The 14,352-nt window shown below is 32.5% G+C and overlaps 3 protein-coding genes across 3 annotated transcripts; 2 read left to right on the top strand and 1 right to left on the bottom strand.

Annotated features, from left to right (window-relative positions):
- The first annotated feature begins 8,504 nt into the window (after positions 1-8,504).
- Positions 8,505-12,248, top strand: LOC126755627 (probable inactive tRNA-specific adenosine deaminase-like protein 3). Its single transcript, XM_050468335.1, has 2 exons — positions 8,505-8,691; positions 10,980-12,248. The coding sequence occupies exons 1-2, from the start codon at positions 8,650-8,652 to the stop codon at positions 12,126-12,128; spliced, it is 1,191 nt and encodes a 396-aa protein (XP_050324292.1). The 5' UTR covers positions 8,505-8,649; the 3' UTR covers positions 12,129-12,248.
- On the bottom strand, positions 12,162-13,029 carry LOC126755629 (28S ribosomal protein S28, mitochondrial). Its single transcript, XM_050468338.1, has 3 exons — positions 12,645-13,029; positions 12,463-12,584; positions 12,162-12,403 (listed from the first exon to the last, which is right to left on the bottom strand). Exons 1-3 carry the CDS (start codon positions 12,948-12,950, stop codon positions 12,235-12,237), a joined length of 597 nt encoding a protein of 198 aa, XP_050324295.1. The 5' UTR covers positions 12,951-13,029; the 3' UTR covers positions 12,162-12,234.
- Positions 13,030-13,380: 351 nt separating this feature from the next.
- LOC126755632 (protein FAM136A-like) lies at positions 13,381-14,291 on the top strand. Its single transcript, XM_050468342.1, has 3 exons — positions 13,381-13,573; positions 13,638-13,802; positions 13,873-14,291. Exons 1-3 carry the CDS (start codon positions 13,487-13,489, stop codon positions 14,059-14,061), a joined length of 441 nt encoding a protein of 146 aa, XP_050324299.1. The 5' UTR covers positions 13,381-13,486; the 3' UTR covers positions 14,062-14,291.
- Positions 14,292-14,352: the final 61 nt, after the last annotated feature.

Below are 14,352 nucleotides of genomic sequence, written 5' to 3'. Positions count from 1 at the left end.
GATGCTGTGTGACGAATTGCGGTAAATAAAGGCGAGCGAGGCGTTGAGCTGGTGCATGCGGCAGAACAGCGTTTGGAGCCTCAATTGCTTAGAGCACTATACAAAATGCGAATGTACATATGTATGTATGTGCATACTTTATTAAGTGCATGTGCATTCAGGTTTTAAGCGTTCGTAGCTAGAATCAGAGGAGGAAGGTGAAGTATGGCTGTATTAGACCGTTTTTTTTTGTCTTTAATAAATATTAAATATTTATTTATTGGCGTTGCGTACAATGTTTTCTTGTTCTTATTTGTGTGCGTAGGAAATGCGATTTAATGGGCAAATAATAATGAAAAAAAGCTAAAAGCGACAATGAATAATTCAAATTACAGCAAAGGGCAAATGTTGGCGTGTATAAAATGCATAACACATGTTAAGGTAGGAAATATGTACATATATGTATATGCACATATATTCCTATGTATAAATATATGCATGTGAAAGTCATATCAAACAAAATCTCTTTTTAATTACACTTTTTTCGGCTAACGTTGCTTAGAGCCAAGCAAAATAGTAGGAAAATATATTTTAAATGAAGCGAAAGAGAAAAGGTTTACAGTGCGGAAGCAAAACAAAACTAAAACAGGAAAAAACATTAACTTCGACTGCACCGAAGATATTGTATACTCTTCACAGGTGCATTGCTGATAGCAACGGCCAAAGATTTGCAACAAGCGGAAAACGTTTTGTTAGTTTTTTCTGTTCAAGCTGTTTATATCAATTTTTTGTTAAACAGCCTTCAAGTCGAAATAATGTTATTTAAAAAGGAAAACTATTTCTTATGTACATACATATACATATGTATCTTTATCTTGACTTTCATTGGTCGGTTTATATGACCGCAATATGCCATAGTGGTCCGATCTGAAGAATTGCTTCGGAGATTGTAACGTTACCTAGAACAATAATTTATGCCATTTCGCGGAGATATCTTCTCAAAAAGGTTTTCCATACAAAACTTGATTTTTATTGTTCAGTCCATATAGCAGCCATAGTGGTCTGATATTGACGGTTCCGACGAATTAGTAGCTTCTTGGGTATCGTGTAGATGGACGGTCAGACAGAAAAATGGATATGCTAAATCGACCCAGTACGTGACGTTGATCATTATAATGTTCAAATATTTGAGACATTTAATTTTGTGAGAATTTTATAGATTTGTTGAATATTCAATAAAAATAAATCAAGTAAAACAAAAAAGTTAAAAAATTAGACATCTCTAATGTAAACACCTATAAAATGCAAACACATAAATTTGGAAAAAAGAAGTTGACAACATTAAGAAAAGCGAAATGTTGAATATATGATAATGAATTCAAGCGAAAAAACGGACAGACAAGTAGTTAAGCGAAAAGAAAGACACTCGCACACATACATACATATGTACATACCTATGTATGTATGTATGTTTGTACATATGGTATATGAACCGAGTTGAAGGCATTGCGGTGTCCAAAAGTCATAATGACCGCAAGAGATGTCATGCACACATACTATATACATTTTTTATATACATTTGTATGTACATATATATGCGTACAAATACATAATTTTCGTTTTTTGACTGCCGGCTAGGTCAATGTCTACATCATTTTGTATGCAATTTTTCATATTATTTAAAAATAAAGGAAGATTGCGGCAATTTAAGCTAATGAACGCTTGCTTAACGCTTATAAATAAAATTGTATAAGTAAATGTAGGTAAAAATGTTTGTTTTTGCTTTTTTATTTGGAATGAGTGTCAGTCAACTCATTTAATTATTGTTAACTTAGTTGATGATACGAAAATTAAATTTCCTTATTAATGCAAAAATATTTATGTAAAATTAGAAAGCAGTTTTGTCTGTCGCAAAGATTGAAATTATTTTAAAAATTAAATTGAATTTTGTGAAATGGTAGAAAACGTGCAATATGTTTATTATGTGTTTTGATAAAGCTAGGCAAAATCAAAAACGATTAAAACGAAATCTTAATTGCTTAGCCACTTTAAACCAGTAAAACTACCAGCTTCTGATAAGGAAAACATCAATAATTGCATTTAAAATCTGTGCTCTTCATAATACAAATGTATGTATAATACATATGCACGTAAATATGTATGTAAGTATGCATGTACATATATGGTCATAAAAATAAATCTATTTTAGTTTGCCATTCATATTGTACGAAATCGAATGCTTATCACAAATCAAATCTGCATTTTTTCCATTTAAAATTAACATTGGCATACCCTTCAAATTTTTAGTGATAAGCCGATGGTGTTAAAAAACCTAGTGGCTACAAATTAGCAGTGAATCCTCAATTCGCTTGTTATCACTGCCTTTACTGTATTTTATAAAAACACTTTTTGTTTTTAATTAATTGAATTGCAATAGCGCATATAAATTTATTGTAAGCATTTCAACGAAAAATAACAATTGGGGTACTCACAACCCGTCATAAAGCATCGTAAAATCGTAAAATTATAAATTTTTACACTTGTTTAAAAAAATTGTTGTTGGATTTCATACAAAAATGAGTTTACATATTTACAATTCTCAATGCTATGTTTTCGAATCGTTATAACTTTATGAGACTTGTGAAAACCCTAAATGTTATTGTTGTTCAAGCGCCAGTAAAATAATTATATAAAAAATGCAATCCACAAAATCGAATAATTTAGAATTTATTAGAATTGTAATTATTTAAAACAGCAATTTAGAAAAGTAAATTATTTCCAAACGTCACACAGAATTGACGTAAAATGGTTAGGCCGGGCGTATGAGTGATTTGGAAAAGTAATCGATTGCGTAGCTACTGCACGGAATATATGCTACTATATACATATATATATATGTATATACGCACATGGAAATATAAATATATAGACGTATGTAAATATTCATTTGTGTATGTACATATGTATGTTTGTATATATATCTCTGTATGAATATACATACATACATATATAGTACAATACAAACAGTATTATAAAACGATCATACGATACACCAGTGTATATAAACAGACAAGTGCATTCGAGTATAAATATGTATATAAACACATACATATGTACATAATTTTACTCGTGGAAAATTATTACTATCTTATAATAATACTTAAAAATAACAGTAAAATAAGAGAAACACTTTTTATGCTTATTGGCCGGGTTGCACCGAGTTGTCTGGTTTGTAAAAAAAATTCAAAAACAAAAATAATTAGAACATTTCTCACACGATATATTTAAACAAAAAACATAAATAAATAAGAAATATTTATGGTGCAATATGTATGTATATATATTCATATATTCATACTTATACTAGATGCAGGAAATATAATCGGAAATATATAATATGGCTTTTGCGATGGTTTATATGCATACGTAGAAATAAAATTAATTGTACAACAACAATGAGACAGTGAGAATTTTTTCTGCAACATACAAATCTGAACTGTGATCTGCATACAAATAAGCACACACGTGTAATAAAAACGTGTATACAAACACATGTGAGTATGTATACGCAAATGCAATGCATATTTATTGTGTTTTTATGTTATAAAACGAGTTTTGGATTAAAAACAATATTTTTACAAAATAAGTTTTAGTTTAAAAATAATATAAAAAAAAAAATTGGGTTTAAAAATAATTTTAATCGCAAATATTATATTTTGTTTAACCACTTCTGTATTAAAATCGATCTTTAATGTAAAATCAAGAATACAAATATATTTTAAAAGTAAACAAGAAAAAAAAAACTAACTAACTTTGGCTAATCACAATACCCTTCTTAAGTGCATTTTTTTTTAAGAAAAAAGATTAAGTATCTTTATTTTAATTTTTATCAATTTAATGTCAGCTATATGCTATAGCGGATCAAACTGATCAACTTGTCCGGAGATTATAGCGTTATCGTGGACAGTAATCTGTGTCAAATTTCGTGAAATTTTCCATAGTAGGACTTAATTTTGCTCGATTAGTTTGAGCAGCTTCTTGGAGAGAAATGAACGTGTGCAAAATTTCAAATCGATATTTCAAAACCAGACGGAAATGGCTAAATCGACATACAGCTCGCCAAGCAGATCATTTATATTCTAGATATACTTTGTAGGGAGTTAGAAATTTAGTGGCAAACTTAATATAACCTGTTCAGGGTATAAAAAGCAAATTTAATCTTTAGCAACTTTTTATGGAATATAATGAATTCTTTCAATTATCTCATTCTGAAGGCCTTGGCACAACATGCATGCATTTACTCAAAATGACTATTTTTGAAGAGGGTGAATGAGATGCGTTTTTTCACTGGCGGACACGATTTCTCATGTTTAGATCATCTGAAACACAACTATTCTTAAAAAGTATGTGAATGGTTATCGTCCCTACAATAATCATGAAAAAATGTTGATAAATAAAAGTAATTAACTTTTTTTTTATTTTTTCCCCATGTTATTTTTTTTGCATAAATTTTGTTATAACATTGTCAATAAATTATAAAAAAGTTTAGGAACGATAGCCAGGTGTTTTGTGAACTTAAAAAAAAAAATTAAGCAAATCGGTTGAGTAGTTGGACCGGTATCATGTCCGCCAGTTTAAAAAAGTGTTTTGAGAAAAATGCGTTTAAAGATAGTGTGTGTGCACTCCGAGCGCTCGGAACGTCGAGCGGTATTATTATTTTTGGGCCTTTTTCGAAACCTTCCAATAGTAAAGTGGGGTTTCTACATTAATTCTAAGGGTATAAGGAAACAGAAAATGCAAAAAAAAAAAAAGAAAAAAGATCACCCTACTGACCCCTTAACGTTGTTATTGTACTATTTCCAACAGCTCAAAATTTTTCACATCTATTTTTTTGGAACGCTCATATGCCAACAATCCTTGGCCGGATATTAATGCAGGTCTTGAAAATATACATACATATATACATACATAAGTACATTCGCAGGTTTCTTAGAACATCCTCTAATTAACACTCATACTTTATTAACACAAAAATATTGTATTTACATAAATATATAATCCTCGAATATTTCGCAATCAATTTGTATAGCACCAAGTGTTTTAACTAATATGCATTTGCATTCAAGCGTTTGTATTGTTTTTACTTCTTTTAACCTTAGTTGTCACTGAATTTGGCGCAAATATTCCACTGAATTATTGAATCAACTTTATATACGATATGCAGTTATTATCTACGTATAATATTTGCATGCCAAAATAACACTCAAATAGCAGTTAATACGCACATTTCCAATTTAGCAAAACTCGCAGCGTTTTTAAAAGCCGACTATGCCTCAATGAAAGCACATTTCCCATACACGATCACTTATAGTACGATTAGCTTGGCTGTATATAGATATATGTGTGTATGCGTTTTGTTTATACGGCATTCACACGAAAATTTTTGTGAACTTCTTGAGTGGTCGGCGGTCGAGCGGTAACTGAAACTTGAAATCCACCATTCAACAATGTTATCACATACGCTTGACCTACTGCTGGCAAATGGAATTGGATTGAATTGGATTGCCGCCTTGAGTGTGGCGCGGCGCTGCGCTGTGATGTGCTGTGCTAAGCTTAGCTGTGGTGCGTGCCGTTGTGCTGTGCCAAGCGCCCGTCTGAGCCACTGTTTAGTTGCCGATCGCTTAGAGATATACATATGCATACAGATATAAGCACATGTACAGGTGCATATTTATGAAGGAGCACGGTCATACATACACAGTTAATTATATACAGTAGTTCTTTATATATACAATAGCTTGCGCTTGCTCCGGAGGAAACATTCAGAACGCGTGCGACTAGCTGCTTATCACATGAATATGTATGTGAATACTTTGCAATATTTGACATTTATTTGAAATAAATAGACCTTTTACAATTATACTTGAAATCAATACATTAATAAAAATTTCCTTCATTTACATATGTATTATGTATGTATTTGTTGTGCAATAAGTGCCACCTGATTAGTGATTAGTATGAGTTTGTGAATAGTGCTAAGCTACTACATTCCACACATAAACAAACAACACACATACATACATTGAGAGTATCACAAATTTATTTAAGTATCTACAACAAATAATTCAAAGGTTGTTCAACTTATATTCATAAAAAAGAGTTTATTTTTCAAACAACATCTGTATATTTGTAAGATCTGAATCGTTTACCAATGGCATTTAGTGGGTATATGGTTCTGTCGTGGGAACTTTTTAACCGATATGGACTGAAATTTGTATTCGTTTAAGGATTCTCACCTCAACAACATCTCTAAAAATTATCTGCATGTCTTATGCCGGTACAAAAAAACAAAACAAAAACAAAAAAGAAATCAGAACAGTGGTAGCGGTAAGAAGATAAAGCGTTAATTTTAACTACACTGAAATTATAATACTCTGCATGCGTGCATTTTGTATAGTATAACATCTTTATTTTGATTTATTTGACAATCGAGTTTGAATGACAGCTATATGCTACTCTGTTCCAATTTAAGCAGTTACGTTGTTGTTGTAACGGTTATCTAGTCCCCGTTAGGGTGATAAGGTTCAGATAATTTGTCGTCAAGATCATCCAACTGTAGGCCAGGAAACGTGATGTTTCGACGGGGTCAGACCATAGGAAGAGGGGTGTCAAATGTGCATGCAAAGAGGAGGTTAGAGTCATGCGGGGACTCGTTGCATGCTGGTCGTTTTTGGATAAGTAGGAGTTTTGGGTCAGTCACATTGTAGGGCAGCGATATGCCACATTGGTCTGATATGAACCATTGCGTCAAAGTCAAACTCATTCCAGCTAATTAAAAAAATTAAAAAACGCAGTTGTGCGAATTTCACGCATTTAGAATTATTTAAATGAATGTAAATACACCTATACGGTTCTGCACTAACATAAGTATACATATATGAATATGTGCATATCAAACAAAATTTCCGAGGCTCCACAAGAAGCGACACAAAAAAAACATACGCGTGCCAAGATTAAATTTCAATATAAAAATTGCCTCGGCAGAGCAAATACTACAAACTTATAGACATACTTATAGTACTTTCTTGATTTAATATTATATAATTTTTAGTCGTTAGCAACGTGCACCCATACAATTATCCAACATTTGTACCAGCCTTCAATATTGATAACGAACCGCAAAATATTAGTATTTATATATTGAACATTATTTCTTATTGCTGCATAAGATGCAAAATAAGAGAATAACAGAAGCATAGTGATACATCAACAATGTCAATGTCGGACGCTGTGGAGATAAAACACATTCGTCTAGCGCAATCAAAGGCAAACGATGATGAGGTGATTCTTTTAAAATCGTTGTGATCACTACACATAGGCATGTGTTCATATACTGATTACACGCGACCATATTCATAGAAACATGAACTTAAACAGCTTCCAATCATGCGATTAATCGCGATGTATGTACATACATATGTTTATATATTGTTATAGTCTACAAAAATTAATTAAACCAAATTTCGTTATGAAAAATAAGCTGCTCTTATAAACAACACTTTGATTTCAGCTAAGCTTTCTATACATATACTCTTTTTATCTCCTTTTTAAAAATCATTAATTATTGGATAGCCGTAATATTATTTTAGATATTTCTTTATTTCCGCTAGTAATTATTACAGGAAATTGTGATTTTTTCAACATATCTTTTGATATATCGTTTCCGATTTAGTTAACTCTCCTCAAAACGAAACGGAATCTGATTTATATCCGGCCAAGGTATGTTACTCAGGAGCATTACACAAACTTGCATGGGGAATTAATAAAATACACTTTTTTTTAAACTACTCACTGATTAAAAACTGGTAGAATGGTTGGTGCACAAAAGTTCCTGCGGTTTGCAACAGGTAATATATAATTTTTTTTTGTCTAACTTGCCTTTAGTAGTAATCATTAAATGTTTTTCTATAAAATCTTTACAAATAGAACAGAATATTTTAAGTAAAAAAAAAAACATTATTTTAATAAAGTTTTTTATTTACTAAAAAAAACAATTAAAACAATGAAAAATATTGTAATCGGAACTTTATATGCATGAGTACGTATTTATATGTGAATATACATGCACTTGCCCACAAATGTCAACAGAATGAAAATATTGTTTATTTATATAAGTCATCGGTTATTAAATAAATAAAATATTTGTTGCGGAAATTGTATAGTACTATTTATAGCTGCAAGTTCGAAATACTACGAGAGCTACACGGGGCATTAATAATTTAAAACATGAAAGAAAGAAAGTCAGCTGCCAATGAAATTGCATAATTATTTATGATGTTATTTTCACAATTATTACTTGTTTTATAATTTCAAAACTGCATTTTCAAAACTACCCACTGTTCGCAACGTAACATGATTTAGAACATATTTTTTGCATTACATCTGGTAGCACTAACTACGTTAACGTAGAAATGGCGCGAGCCTCAACATCCAATAAGAAACCAAGGTCAATTAGTGCTCCCGGCGTAAATGGTGGCGCGACTTTTGAGAGCGAATGAACGGCTAGCGCGTTTTTATGGCTACAGCCGGTGAGTACCGACAATATCATGAAAACAAACACACGAACGTTGTAAACATTGGGAAAGTGCAAGACACAAATAGATGTAGGAGATGGTAGTGCGACGGGGCGGTGGTCGCTTTTGGCACATTATGGTAAGTGAAAAATATATTTTTGTTTTAATTTGCAACGTCATTTTATAACAAAACATTGTGTAAACACGGCGCACATGAATATTTTAAATAAACATCACCATATTTTACATACAAAATAAATTATTTCTCTTATTCCGCTGCTGGTAAAAGACTATTAAAATAACCGTAATTAATATGGTATGGAATCATGACACTATACTGTCGTTGACACAGTGTTAGGTGGGGGTGAAGGGTGGGTCGAAGCACGGTAATTGTTTATCGATTATATGAGTTTTGTTAGCGGAATACGCGTTTTTACTCACCGATTTCCATTTCGCTTTGTCTACGTCACCGTTATATCAAATTGTTATTCACGTTCTTCTTTTTTAGTCACTATACATATATGTGAAAAAATAACTTTTTTATCCGGTTATATTACTGATAGACTTTTTGTAAAGCGAGGTGAGGGTAGGTTGTTGTTGCCGAGAAAAATAACTATAACGTCCAAGCACTTGCAGCGGAATTATTTAAAGGCTATTTTATGTTATGATTATTGATTATTAAAATTAAAACTGATGCGTTGTTTGATTTCTTCACAATCAATTTGTCAATTTCACCAAATGAAGCTCCTCAACAACTTTGTTGCTGCCAAATTTTATCATCGGAACCCTTTTCTGTCAAATTGTTACGAATTGTGACGCTAAAATAATTACAATAAAGCTTTATTTACCAAATATTAAAAAAATTAATATGCAGAAACGTTAGTCAATATGAAGTAAAAATCATAAGTTTTGAAAATTAACAAATCAATCATTTACTCAAAATTTTTTTACAGTTTTTGAACGTGCATGTAATAACGAATACAAACTTTCTCATTAAAGATGGTAGCATTTAAATGTATATCTCTCCATTTATCGGAGAACGCCACCTTTCCAGTGACACCCATTTTATCCCCGAAATCCAGGGATGCTAATCTAAATTTTACCCAATTTTTCTCTTATTCCGTTTCTGGTAAAAAACTATTAAAATAACCGTAATTAATATGGTATGGAATCATGACACTATACTGTCGTTGACACAGTGTTAGGTGGGGGTGAAGGGTGGGTCGAAGCACGGTAATTGTTTATCGATTATATGAGTTTTGTTAGCGGAATACGCGTTTTTACTCACCGATTTCCATTTCGCTTTGTCTACGTCACCGTTATATCAAATTGTTATTCACGTTCTTCTTTTTTAGTCACTATACATATATGTAGAAAAAATAACTGTTATCCGGTCCACCAGGCCCACTTATTAAGAATTCAGGTGCACTGATAGAACGGTATTTTGTAAAGCGAGGTGAGGGTAGGTTGTTGTTGCCGAGAAAAATAACTATAACGTCCAAGCACTTGCACGTGATGTCGGTTGAATTATTTAAAGGCTATTTTATGTTATGATTATTGATTATTAAAATTAAAACTGATGCGTTGTTTGATTTCTTCACAATCAATTTGTCAATTTCACCAAATGAAGCTCCTCAACAACTTTGTTGCTGCCAAATTTTATCATCGGATTGCCGGTGATGCCACTGTCAATTGTTACGATTGTGACGCTTTTACATTAACACCATTAGCACAATCTGCGAGGTGTCGAGTCAATATGAAGTAAAAATCATAAGTTTTGAAAATTAAGAAATCAATCCATTTACTCTGTTTTATATTTTTTATACAGTTTTTGAACGAAAATGCATAGTAATAACGAATACAGACTTTCTCATTAAAGATGGTAGCATTTATTACTACTGCTTCTTCTCTCCATTTATCGGCTGATTTTTGACTTGTTTGTTTTTATTTGATACGCAGGTGCCAGTGCTCTAAGTCATTTTAAAAAATAAGTAGGAGGAGGTTTGGTTTGTAAACATTTGGTCTCATTCGGTTTCATAAAAAAAGTGAAATTAGTTGCAAACTTAAATGATTAAAGAATAAATAAATACATGATTTAATTTGATAAGAATGATTTGGTGTGTCACACGAAGGAGTTTCGTTGAAAAAATTTTAGAACTTTACGATCGTAGCTTAATTTCACCATGGCCTTCAAAGTTCAACAGCGCGTCCTCTTTTGGCGTTTTTTGTTTATTTTGGTTCAATAGTGACTTTGATGAAACAGCTGGTTATAAATGTTTAGAAAATGAGGAAGAACCACAAAAGCAGAGAACGTAAATTTATATATACGTTCTCTGCTTAATATACATACATATATTCATATGTATACATACATATTGTTGTATATAATTCTTTTATTTAACTCTTGTTGATTCATATTTGATTTAGCGGTGTTTTGTTATGGAGGACGATAAATCTCGGCCAATAAAACGTTTGAAATTAAGTGACAATCCCGAGTGGTATGCCTCTGCCATATTGACTGATGAATACTTCAAAGAGGTTCCACGTGTTAGAGTTTACCTAAGTGAATTGGACAATAAGCGCCAAATATCAAATGTAATGCTGGAACTATCTAAAATGCTGCCTCTGGAACAAATGAACTTGCAGCATTTAAAACGTGTACGACAACAGGATATTCTTTTGTGCAAAGTTAATGGTTTAAATGGCCATAGTATAAGTCAGTACTTAGAAACAGTGGGACTTAATCATGATGTGGTTAATCTTTTGTGTAAAAACGTACGTGAAGGTGATGTTCCTGCTTTACCGCCCTTACTCCGTTGGCAATATGAGCTGGCGCAAACATATTGGCCTTGCAAATTTCATCCAGACAAATATATGGAATCACTCCACAATGGTAGTATATTTAATGAGAAGGAGCGAAAATTCCATTCAAAAATTATGCATTTCTTGGAAGCTATTAAAAATGAGTTGGAACTTAGCAAACCGTGTGGTATCTGCATTGATCCACGAACTGGGGGAGTTGTTGCTTTGGCAAGTAGTGGAACATCAATTAGTCCAGTAATGCATTGTCCAATGCTGCTTGTAGATTTCGTAGCACGTACACAAGATGGTGGCGCTTGGCGAAAAGAGGTTTCGCATGAATTCGAAAATGTCGACGAAGATATTTACAATGATATAAAAGTGAATCCCGTCATAAGTGGTATTCCCAAACGGATTTTAGAATTCATACGAACCGATAAGAGATTTAAGGATATACAAATTGGTGCAGAATTACCCAGAGCTAAAATAAAATGTGATATCAGTGAGGAAAATAGTACTCAAAATGTGGATAACTTAGAAAAATATGGCCCATATTTATGTACTGGATATGATTTGTATTTAAGCCAAGAACCGTGTCTAATGTGTGCTATGGCGCTTGTACACAGTCGAGTGCGCAGAGTTTATTTCGAAAAATGCTCTGATAATGGTGCATTAGTTACACGCTTGAAGCTGCACGCAGTCAAGGAATTAAATCACCATTATGAAGTTTTTCAATGTAAGAAGATAGACCAATCAAACAATGCAATTTATAGTTGACGTCGTAATATATTTAAGTGTTACAATAAAAGGTTTACAATTAAGTAGTAAACTTTATTTGATAACAATTGATTACGAATATATTTGATGCAAATACATTTTATTCTTAATTCACATTAATCGACTTTGTGCTTTGCCTTGCTGGGGATGATAACAGACCAAGCAAATGACAGTCGGCTTCTAAAATAGTCAAATCCTTTTCTGAACCCAAAAATTTGGTTGAGAGTTCCAAATCTTTAATGCGTAACCTCACTCGTGCTCCACGTACATAGTCCCTAAAAGTGTAAATTACATACACATACATATATTTTTCTTAAACAATTTAATTACTTACTCGCTGTTGCGTGTCGGACGTGTGCATACACAATGAAACTTCCAGCCAAAATCTATGTATAAATCATCCCCAACAACGTGAAAGATCTTACCGCTGACAATCTTGCCCTCGGGATCCCCTAGCTAAAATTGTAAAATTATGTATATTATTATTCATTAGAAGAATGATCGTTGATTATTTACATCTATAAATTTTGACTTTCTTAACAATGCAGCAAACGTTTCGTCGTCAACAACTTCTTCAGGCTTATTAGTAGCAGCCTCTGTGTGCTTTTCAAAAGCTAGTGCAAACCCACTTTTTGCACTTGCACCACTCGCCACTATTGTTTCCTTTTCGACATTGGCATTTTGAGTGTCTTCTGTGATACCTTTGGTTGTACACAACGTTCGAAGGTCCAGCTTTTTGTGTAAGTTTGATGGACGTGATAATATATTTGGTATTTGTGCAGCGCGAACGGCTACTGTGGTTATTTTGTACAAGGAATACATTTTTTGTTCAAAAATAGCAGATTTAATGATTCGTACTAGAGTATAATTTTAGGTTATAAAGTGTTATGACAAAAGCTTATTCCACCATAACAACAGCTGATGGGGTTGCATACATGACACTTAAATAGATTTAGCAACATTTAAAATAAAATATGTTGATTTTTTAGATTTTGAATTATCTATTTATAATGACGTCCTAAGCAACATCTCACAGGACTTTTTTCGCTACTTATGTTTCTAAAATATTATTATCTTTTAGTTTACAAAAATTGTATTTTTTACGATATACTATTGAAATACTACAATTTTATACGGTCTTACGTTTACTCAGCACGGTTACACTGCTGTCAGCTGATTAGACGTTTATCCAGAGAACGTATATTATATGTTTATCTGAAGTTTGACATTTACCCAATTTTTCTCTTATCAGCTGCTGCAATCGCTGCACGTTTTCTGGTTTTCTACTCATAACACCTCAACTGCAATTTACAACAATTATTGTGTAATTTTGTTAAATTTTTAATTAAATTGTAAATATGATCGAACAACAGAGACAACGCATTGAACGTGCCGTCACAGAGATGGTAGACGATATGGATAAAACTCATTTACGTAAAATGCAGGTGAGCCGGTGACAAACTAAATGTTTACCCTGTAACTTATATGATCCTCGAAATATAATTGTAGACAGACATGCATTTATGTGCGGCAAAATGTTGTCAGGATATGAATTCCAGCCTTGACAGTGTTCAGAGATGTGTTGATAGGTGTTCGGCACCATTGACACGCGCTCAAAACTACGTTCAACACGAGTTGGGTGAATTTCAGGGGCGCCTGCAGCGATGTGTTATGGTAAGCCCGATTGCTAACTTATCCCTACATATAAGGAAAATCAGCTTGAACAAAACCTTTCTTTTTTAAGCAATGTAACGATGATGTAAAAGTGAAAATGCCGCCAAATCCCTCCGAATCTGATATTGCCAAATATACCGACCAATTTGAACGCTGCGCTATACAGTGTGTAGACAAGCATGTCGGATTAATACCTACTATGATGAAAACAATAAAATCCGTATTGGCGAAAGGTCCAGAGTCCATACCTCAAGTTTAATTGCCAGCATAACCAGCAATATTCTCAAATTTCGATAAATATCTTGACTTAAAAAAGATATTAGTGGGCATGTCTAATCATTGACGTTTTTAAAATGTGTGTAACAATTAAACACGATTATATTTCAAACATAAATTGCACAGTAAATAAGGAACAGTTGTTTTGTTTGTTAAAAAATATAAATGTGGAGTAATAAAGAAAAGCATTTAGAATTTATGTCAAACAACTAATTTGGTACCAGTTTATTTCAACGAAAATTCAAATTTAACAAATCGTTGGCAAATCAATTTT

The sequence above is a fragment of the Bactrocera neohumeralis genome, chromosome 4 (assembly GCF_024586455.1).
Source record: "Bactrocera neohumeralis isolate Rockhampton chromosome 4, APGP_CSIRO_Bneo_wtdbg2-racon-allhic-juicebox.fasta_v2, whole genome shotgun sequence".
Classification (NCBI taxonomy): Eukaryota; Metazoa; Arthropoda; class Insecta; order Diptera; family Tephritidae; genus Bactrocera; species Bactrocera neohumeralis.
This window is presented reverse-complemented; position numbering and strand designations above follow the sequence as displayed.